Source organism: Poecilia reticulata, linkage group LG3 (genome assembly GCF_000633615.1).
Source record: "Poecilia reticulata strain Guanapo linkage group LG3, Guppy_female_1.0+MT, whole genome shotgun sequence".
In the NCBI taxonomy this organism is placed as follows: domain Eukaryota; kingdom Metazoa; phylum Chordata; class Actinopteri; order Cyprinodontiformes; family Poeciliidae; genus Poecilia; species Poecilia reticulata.
In genome coordinates, this window is record NC_024333.1 from 8,812,894 (window position 1) to 8,822,573 (window position 9,680).

Consider the following 9,680-nt stretch of genomic DNA (forward strand, 5'->3'; position numbering starts at 1 on the left):
TCAGCTTTTTTGTATCATAAGCCACATGTTAGGATACATTTTTAAATTATCTGTATGACTTAAAAATCAAATTGCACGCTTAATAATTTACTAACAACACTTTTAAAAACTGTTTTGCGAGCACCCTGACAGTTTTTTTCAACTGATTGTGTGAAACATATTAAGCCATATGTTTGTCTTAATGAAGGGTGAAAATAAAAAGCTCAGTGCTGTGTTTATTTGTGGTGATGCTTTGTCTTTTTTTTTTTCCTGAGATGTTTTTTTATGTTTACTTTTTATTAGTGAGCAGAAAAGTGAGTATTCTCTTGTTTTGGTTTGTGGTAAATGTCCCAATTAAAGACTCGTTTGGATAAACGACCAACTATTTTTATGCTTCACTTATTGGAACCAGAGGTGGGTAATAACTAGCTACATTTATTTTAAGTATCGGTTTTCTAGGGTTTATTTTGAAACATTGATTTGGAAAATAAAACTTTGTACAGATTTCAGAAATGCGACATAAATAATGGTCCATTTGGCCAAAACATAGAATAAAACATTTGATAAATTTCATGGTACTTTGAGAGTTTATGCACAGAAAATGACTGTTTGAGTTGTCTGTTTAAGAGCAACTTGTACTTTCCAACTGCAGCTTCAAAACAGCATTAACACAGAAAGAGATAGGTGGCGCTAGTTCCCACACCTGCTCCAAACAGACAGGCACTTCCCCTCTGCACTTTCAAATTAAGAGGATATGAAACATAGTGGAAACCAGCCCCATGCCTACTAGCGTGTTTAACGTGTCTCATCTTTATCCTTTACGTTATTATCAGCCAAACAGCTGAGGCTGATGGGAGTCTCGGAAAACTACCTGATATTTGGATTTTTCTGCTGGGTTTCTGGTTGTGCAGCCTATTTTCTTTTTTTGTTTGTTTTTTTTCAGCACACCTTTCTACATCGCTGCATTAACACAATTAATTCAAAAGAAACAATTAATCATGCATGAATTAATTAAGCATTCGCTTTGTGCCCATAAAAGGATTACCAGAGTCTGCTACCGAGTAAAATGCACGGTGGCATTTATTTCCCTAGAGAATCATCACAACACCTTTCTGAGTAGTCGAGCTGCTGCTAAATAATTATTCAACGCATATTAAATAAAATCTTTTCACAACCGGCTCCCACATGACAGTGACTCACACGCGCTTCAAGCCACTGAGCAAATTGTAAAAAATAAAATAAAATAAAAATTCAATATATAGACACGAATGATACGAAATAAATAAAATACTGCACAACACAGGAAATACACTAAAAGAACTTGTTCCAGCAGATGATGGAGTCATACGGAGAGGCAGGAGTTGGTTCCCATGAGAAGAGCAGGGAATGAAGTTAGAAATGCCAAGTGGATGGAAGAGGGGAGAGGAGGAGGAGGTCACCCCGTGTCAAATCCCCGTCCGGATATCACGGAATGGGACGGGGCGGCGGGAGGAGGGAGGTGAGCCGACGGGAGCCGCTGTCAGAGCCCATTATCTCATGATCCCTGGAATAATTAGGCGCTGCCTGTCTCCGGCGCCTGGAAGCGGGACGTCAAAGAGACGCTCATAACGCCAGACGCTGGGAACATTTAAAGGATGACGGAGAAACACGGCTTCGATAACGACAAACGAAAGTGTGTGTTGTTTAAAAAAAAAAAAAAAAAAGAAAAAAAAAGAGGAGTACATTCACGAGCAAACCATGCGTGAAAAACAGCGAACGCGCTTTGCTGCAACACTCAAGGCATTCTCCTGACAGGCCATGCATTTTTAAACCGCCTAATTCGGAGCGGAGCCCGCGTTGACCTTCCGAGGCCGCCGTCTTTCACTTCTCAAGACGTCTACCGCAAGCGCTCCGTCCCGACTCAACTCGCCCCCTCCCCCCGGATGGGTGTGGAGCGGATAGACCGGTTCAAAAACGTCAGATGCAAAAAAAAGTGACGATTTTAAGACATTACTTTAAGGTTCCTCAAACACGCGCACGTAATAAACAGGCACTGCTTTAAGCTTGGTCGCATGCTGTGGACGCCTGTGTCTTCAAAAGGCCCGGCGTCGCTACGACGGCTTCGCCGGAAAATCCTTTTATAACAGTCAGCCGCAAGAGACGCGAAGCAACACGCTGAACCCGGAGAAACGGACTGAAAACACTGACACACACACATTCAACAGCACTCAGATCACTTTCATATTAGTACCTACTTTTTGGCATTGTGCAAAAAAAAAAAAAAAATCTTCCAGCTAAAAGTCTAAATTGGCAAGTATAAATAGCTTCGACAGTTTAAATGCTGTATGCCGGCAGATTCTTTACAAGGAGTGAAAACAACCAACACAGAATCAACCTGAAAGTCAAGGGGGAATGCATATTTCACTGTTTAAATATCATACATAAGTTAAAAAGAATATTAAATCTACTACAACATGATTCAACTGTTAATTCAGTCTCATTATAGAGGAAAAAAATACACAATGAATCTGGACATGAGGTCAAAGAGGGAGAAAAAAAAAGGAACGTGGTTGCCGTTGGAGATGCGGATGGAAAGTTAAGCAAACATGGCAGCAGGTGTTGAAGGGAAAGGAGGTCCAGTCCTCCACCTGGAAACTGCGACAGAAGCAGCTCACAACACTGAAAACGTTCCTGACATAGAAAAGTAAAAGAGGAAAATAGATTTTGTTCTCTGGTCACGGTGCTGCGCCTTGTTTTTGTAGAAAGGAAAAAACAAAACAAAACAAAAAAAACAATAAGGAACCCTCCAACCTTGTGTTTTTTTTCCACTCGGGCAGCATCTCCGCTGTTTGTGCCAAGTTTGTACCAGTAAAGATCAGGTGGTCCAAACGCCGGACTGGTTTCTCATCTGAGGTCAGTAACACCAAGTCCGCATCTCTCTCCTTTCCCCCTCCCTTAAAGTGATGTCACCCACTCAGATATTTAGTGCTTTTCTCCACATTATGGCTCCAAAAAGGCTGACAGAGTTTGATGACTTGGGGCCGGTCTAATCTCTGGAGCAAAACAAGAAAAAAAAAAAAAAGTTTCCCCTGCGGTCAGCACTGGGTCCGGCGTGGTACTGGATTCACACTGGACCCAGAGCGTCACCCCCCGCCTCGGGTCAGTCCAGCGATATGACGTCAGGTATCCCGCCGTAGATAGCTGCCACTGCCGCTTCGGCGCTGCTTCGACTGGCCACCACCCCGGGGTGTGTGTGTGAGGGGTGTGAGGACGAGTGCGAAGACGACGAGTGTGTGGAGTGAGTGTCTCGAAGGCTACTGGATGAGATCAAGCCGGCGCCGCCGCCCGCGTTGCTCACCCCGTTGGTCGGCGCCGTCAGCGAGGGGGTACCTGATTGGTCAAGGAACAGCTGGGAGGCCGACGAGGAGGTGCTGTAGGGCAGGAAGCGGTTGAGGAGAAGCTCGTGGTCCTCTGAGGCCGAGGCGGCCGCCGCCGCCGCCATGACCATGTTGTAATGCTGCAGGGCGGCAACGAGGAAGAGCTGTTAGTGGGACAGCATTTTATGTAAATATATGTGTGTGTGTGTGTGTGTGTGTGTGTGTGTGTGTGTGTGTGTGTGTGTGTGTGTGTGTGTGTGTGTGTGTGTTCTTTTTGTCATGTCGGTCAAAATCGTCAGCTCAAAAATACTCACAGGACAAAAAAAATATATAATTTTTTAAAAACTGAAATGACCAAAACTAATTTTTTTTGCACCTTCTCAGCAACCAGCTACGCATGAACTGTTTTAACTAAATAAAGTAATCCGACTCTTTTGTTGGAACTGTATCGTAGATCCAAAACTTTAGGTTAACGAAAGGCATCCCGTTCGCTTATTGCCATTTTGGGTTCGAATGAGGAAAAGTGAAATAAAAACGTTGTCCATTTTTAGCATTAAAAACAGGATGCAGGTCAGTCTTCATTTGAAAACGCTTCCTGTATTCAAGTTTTACTGCAACAATTAAAAGCAGATTTGGGTGCACCAAGGTGTACTTTAGAGTAGACGTGTTCATAGTCACCACAGAAAGCAGAAAACAAGAAAAAGACGATCACTTTGTGTTGCATTTAACTTTTTTTAAAAATAGATTTCAATATAAAAGTCGTAGTTTCGATCTAATATATTCTTGAATTGTGGCAAATGGCAGCCGCACCCCACTTTGAACACCTTTAATGTATAAAAAAAAAAACAAAGAAAGGAAACAGTTGACAATATTTTGGTGTTAAATATAATTAAGCCATTTGCTTCTGACCGTCTTCTCTTTCAAGCGTGACATGTTAGACGAAACATTTCCAGCACCATGAGTCAAATTTAAAATCCCTTCAGCTTCATTGTTTCAGGCTGGCAGCAGAAATCTCTGACACTGATACGGCGTAGCGAAAGCAGCAGGATATCGCACGACTTTCAGCTAAGTGCCCCAATGTTTCTTCTGCACCGGATGACTTTCATTTATCAAAGGTTTTGCTCTCACGGCTCCCTGTATGGATTGAGACTAAGAGCCAGTAGTAAAAGCAGTAAAAAAAAAAAAGGGAACACAGAGTACAGGAAGGATTTTATGTGAGGCTCTCCCCCCATCATCAGGTTTCAGACATGTCAAATTAAAATTTTAAGTGGCTTACTCAGAATTAGGATATGTCTTTTTAAATAATTTCTTTTTTATGACGGGGAACATCTCATCACTGAGAACCCATTGGCAGCTGGCTTTATATGGTGAAAGTAGAGAGGGCGATTTAATAACAACAAAAACAAAAAAATCAAAGTTTTTAAGGAACGTGGGGTATTCCTGTGTTAGGTGACACAGAACACGGTTGAACATACCTGATGATTGTCTCCTTGAAGAAAAGAGAAGAAGTTCAACTCTGGAAAGTAAGCACAAAGGAAAGTTGGTGTTGATTACGTCTAGAAACGGGAAGATGGCGTAAACCTGCAGGCGAAAATGGTTCAAAAGTGAAGTGGAAATCCTCAAGTGAAAAGTTCACGAGTGTTTTGTGGACGGGTCTCACATCAGGTTCGCCCGCCCACGAAAACAAAAACCTTGTGCAGCTCATTCTTAAGTCATCGGTCCAAAGCGTTCTTCTTCTGTGGTGCCTGACAGCTATTGTTTAATTGGTCCAAAATTTCCAGATAAGGTTCATTCATGTTGTTCATATTTATACTTTTCAAGATTACAAACTTTCTAGAAAACTAAGTAAGAGTACAAGAAAGTAAGAAGAAACTGAAACAAGGGAGGAAGGGAAGAAAGAAAGGACAGAAATAAAAAGAAGGGAAGAAATAAGGGAAGACATGACGGAGGAGGGAAAGAAATTAAGATAGACGGTCAGAAAAGGTAAAAAATAATGAGGTCAGGGCCAATGGAGGTATGGAAGAAACAACAAGAAACAGTTTAAGAAGAAAAGACAGAAAGAAAGATGGAAGAAGTACAGCAGAAAAAACACAAACAAGGGAAACAAAGAGAGGAAGGACACCAGACAGGAAGGGCACAGAGAGGTGACCATATAAGGAAAAAAGAAAGAAAAAGAAAGGAAGGAGAGAAAAATGGACAGGAAGGGAACAAGAGGAAGGAAGGCCAGAGAGAAGAAAAGAGCATGACAACGGGACAGGGAATAAAGTTTAGATCAACAGATATTTTCCATATTTAAGGAAAACGTGGATTCCTGAGTGAGTGGGGCTGCTACCTGACAGGTCGTTGGGGGTGTGGTAGTAGGGCCTGTAGTCCTGGATGAGTGGGGGCACCGGAGGGATGTAGTTGGTGTCCATGGCTGGCATGCTGGGGGTGCGGCTGACGGGAGAGGCCTGGTGGTGCAGGTTCAACACCCTGCAGAGAGCATGCACACCGAAAACACAACAAGGTCAGAGGACTGCTGCACCGACCGTCACGCTTTCACTTTGTGCAGAATGCTGGGTGTAAAGCCAGCGTGCTGCACCCTGCACCGAGCTCCAAACACCAACGCAAGATTCATCAAGGCCAAATGAAGCAGCAGAGTCCTCATGAATGTTAATCTGGCAGAGCATCATCAATTAGAATTTATCATGACAAAAATAAATCTAAATTTTTACCGTGATAAGAATTGTTTTTCCCAATAAGTGATAAACGAAGCGATAAACGTCCACCCCTGCTTCTGTGGTTGACTCACCCTTTGTTTATGACAGGCGGCGAGGTCGGAGACAGAGACGGACACGCTCTTTTGACTGGAGGAGGAAGTGTTGCAGAGGAAGGCGGAGGAGGAGGAAGAGGAGGAGGAGGCGGCGGCGGGGAATCTGGTTCTTCTTCGTCCGAGGAGCTGTCGAGTGTCAGGTCGATCACTTCCACCTTTTTGCTGTGGCTGCTGTCGCTGTGGCTGGAGGACGAGGAGCTGTGCTGATCTGAGCCTTCAGACGTCCGACAGGAGCCTGAGGGGAAGCACAGACGTCTCGGTTTGTGTCGGGATTTACGGAGAAAGGAACCTGAAAAAACCCCGAAGGCTCTCTAAAGCTCAGAAAACTCATCTGAACATGAACCGTAGGGTGTTTGTTGGCATAAAAGGCAGTTTGTTCAGAAGTAATATTACCAACGATTTGGCAAATTAAAACAGACAATGCAAACCAAATAGCAGAGGATAAAAGTGAATGTGTTTTTTTTGTGTGGTTTTTTTTAGCAACTTTTTACTCTTAGCTGAAGTGGCTTCTAGTCTCCTCTCATGCCTTTCACTTCCCATCGCACAAAACTCACCATCCAGGCCGTTGTTAAGGGAAGCTGAGGAGACCTCCTGCACTTCCTTCTTAGACCTCATGGGGGCCCAGCTGCCATCCTCCTTAAACTGGATCTCATCACAATCTGAGCAGCTGTTCAAGATCTCCACAAAAAGTCTGGGAGAAGACACAGGCAGGCAAGCATTAGCTTAAAATAATTACTTTTAAATGAAAATCCGAAATGAACCAGATGATCTTAATCGTATATATATATATATTTTTTTAAAAGCATCTTCCAGACCGACGCTGCATATTCTCTTTCAAAGTTCGCTTAAAATGTACAGATAGAAAGGAAGTGACAGGCTTAAAAAAAAAACAAAAAAAAAAAACGACCGCAGATCAAAAGTGTATAAAAGTCCTGGCTTTAAAGAGGAACAGAAATGCAGCGAAGAAATATGCAGCAAATGGGAACAAGTTGTCTCTTTGTGACAGGCTGCGATGAACAAGTGCCTGAAGATCCCATTTAATATTTAGTCATTTTGTAAGAATCAGCCCGTCACTGAGAGACGGTTCGTCCCACTTTCTGGGACAAATATCAGATATAGCAGCTTGACAGACAGAACATTTCAGCAGCAGCAACTAATTTGTGGGAAAAAAAAACGTTACTTAATAATAGATCCGACTTAAAATGGGTTTTGTTGAAAAGCGTAACGATGCAATTGGCTCACATGACGAGACGTTAACATGATATCGTTTTTGTACGAACAAGACTAGATGTTTTCAATGTTTCTGCATATGTGTTTTGCATGACTTTCTCAGGTAAAGTGGTCCGAATGCCAAAGAAAATGAGAAATAATTTAAAAAATTGCTCTTTTTAGTGTTTTAAAAAACTGAATAAAAGTTTGGAATTAATACCAATTCAAAAAAAGATAAATCACTGAAGTTCACTATGCATTTGTGGCAGTGATGAGGCCTTAAATATGGAACCAAGAAAAACCAGAAGTGGAAGAAAAAAGAGAAAGAAATAGCAAAGAAAGAAAAAAGGAAAGAAAAAAGGAAGCAAAATTCTAAGAAATAAAAAGAGAAAGAAAAACAAAACAAAAACAGGAAAGAAAGAAAAACTATGGAAAAATCTATCTTTTAGACAATCTGATATAAAATCTAGCATTTCCTACACTCTAAAGTTCCTTTTCTAAATATTTGCAAACTGCAGAGCAACCATAAACATGTGAAGTCACGTAAAGATCAAACTTGGTCTTCATCAGGGTCTGCTCTGACAAATACTCCTCTTCTGCACTAAATTCAACTCTGCTGCTTCTGTGTTTCTGTCTTTCCCTTGGTTTTATGGCTTTTAAAATGTTGCTGTTTTCAAAAGGTTTTCCTTTGTAAAATGCATCTTTTTTTCTTGGTGGACTTGTGACTTTGCCGTTTGGTGGAGAGATGCTCGTTGAGCTCAGCTACAACAGACACAGACCCTGACGAGGTTTATTCAGAAGAAAAATGTAAAATAAAGGCCTTTTAGCCCTTTTCCAACATCAGTTTATCCATTGTGTACTGAAGCATTTTATTACCACCTACTTTTTCTTTCTTATTTTCTGCACTACATCCTTTTCACTAAAAGCTTCGTGCATAAAGATTTTCTGTAAGAACTGCATAAAGATAGGAGAAAAGCAGTCAAAGTCTAAGTTAAAACACTGAAACAAATTCAAAAAGCTTTTTTCCCGTATTTATTAGAAGATTTCAGGAAGCAAAGTTTGGAAAAATAAAAGAATACTTCAGAGAGTTAGTCATCACATCTCCTTCATAAAACCAGGAGGCTGCTTGTGTCTTTGTCTGACTTACCCGTCGATGATGAGATGCTCATACGGGGCCTTCTTGTCACAGACAGGACAGACCCAGGTGGGCTTCTTCTCATTCATCTGGATGTAAAGCGTGGCGTCGAAGCACTGCAGATGGGAGCAGGTCAGCGCCCGGCACGGGATCATCAGCCGCATCTTCCCCAGCTGCACCACAAGCGCGCCGTCGGGCGGCGAACCCACAGAGGAAACACGCAGCACGGATTAAGGGTGAATTACACTCCCGAGTGCCATAAACATGCCAAAACTACATGACAACGCGGGATGTATGTCTGAGCAATATGTTGGCTGGACTAGATTTAAAATTTTTTCACGTATGAGGAGCAGGAGAGGTGGTTACCGGGCAGAGCAGGGACACACGCAGGCTGGTTGTAGCTATTTCACTGTCAGGGTCCGCTGTGAGCTTCTCTTTGACTGCAGGGAAGAGGAAAAGGACAACGGTGCTGCATGAGTCAGCGAGAAACAGATGGATGGAGCTCTCCTTCCAGATGTGCTCGCTCAGTCACTGTCAAGACACCGGGCCGGTGCTGTGAACGAGTTCAGGAGCTCTTCACGCTGCACCGCAACCTCCAGGTACATTTTGAGACTCTTAAGTTACCGTCTCGCTGGAGCAAAAGCAGCAAACCTTACTTTGGACCGAGGAGGTTTTCCATTAGTTTTAACGTACACAGCGATAAGTCAGACCGGTGAATGACGCTCGAGTCACATTTTTTACGCGACCAATTATTCGTCCGAACCTGAGTCAACTCGTTTTGAATAAATACGCGTATAAAGTTGGAGACTGTTGGAAAAAACTTAAATAATTATAGCTACATAACTTAAGAGCTAAGAATTAAACACAGTGTAAAAAATATGCAATTCAAGCCGATATTCAGAATTTGTTTAGAAATTGATACATTTATCAAGGGATTACTTGTTAAAATCCCTGGGGGTTTTAGACGTAGAAAGAGTTTATGATTGATTTTAAAGTTTTTAAGGTGCAAATTCAGCAAAAAGAAACAACCAAATTAGTTTTGATGAAAATATAACAAAACATAAAAACTCCAGTAATCTGATTATATTCTGGTTGTAGAATCGCGCAACTCATGGCGGCACCATGCTGGAGAAGCTTTGATAAGTTCTGCCTCATTTCTTGTTTTTGCAAACTTTTGTTGATATCTATA

At 42.1% G+C, this 9,680-nt stretch overlaps 1 protein-coding gene across 1 annotated transcript in view; it reads right to left on the reverse strand.

Moving 5' to 3' along the window:
* Nucleotides 1-237: 237 nt before the first annotated feature.
* LOC103462108 (E3 SUMO-protein ligase PIAS1-like) overlaps nucleotides 238-9,680 on the reverse strand; it is a 63,488-nt gene continuing 54,045 nt past the window's right edge. Inside the window, exons 7-13 of the mRNA XM_008404639.2 lie at nucleotides 8,858-8,931; nucleotides 8,504-8,664; nucleotides 6,702-6,838; nucleotides 6,127-6,382; nucleotides 5,668-5,807; nucleotides 4,811-4,851; nucleotides 238-3,475 (exon numbers count right to left, since the gene is read on the reverse strand). Of these exons, the coding sequence (XP_008402861.1) occupies nucleotides 3,119-3,475; nucleotides 4,811-4,851; nucleotides 5,668-5,807; nucleotides 6,127-6,382; nucleotides 6,702-6,838; nucleotides 8,504-8,664; nucleotides 8,858-8,931 (1,166 nt within the window). The 3' untranslated portion in view covers nucleotides 238-3,118. The remainder of the gene's footprint in view (nucleotides 3,476-4,810; nucleotides 4,852-5,667; nucleotides 5,808-6,126; nucleotides 6,383-6,701; nucleotides 6,839-8,503; nucleotides 8,665-8,857; nucleotides 8,932-9,680) is intronic.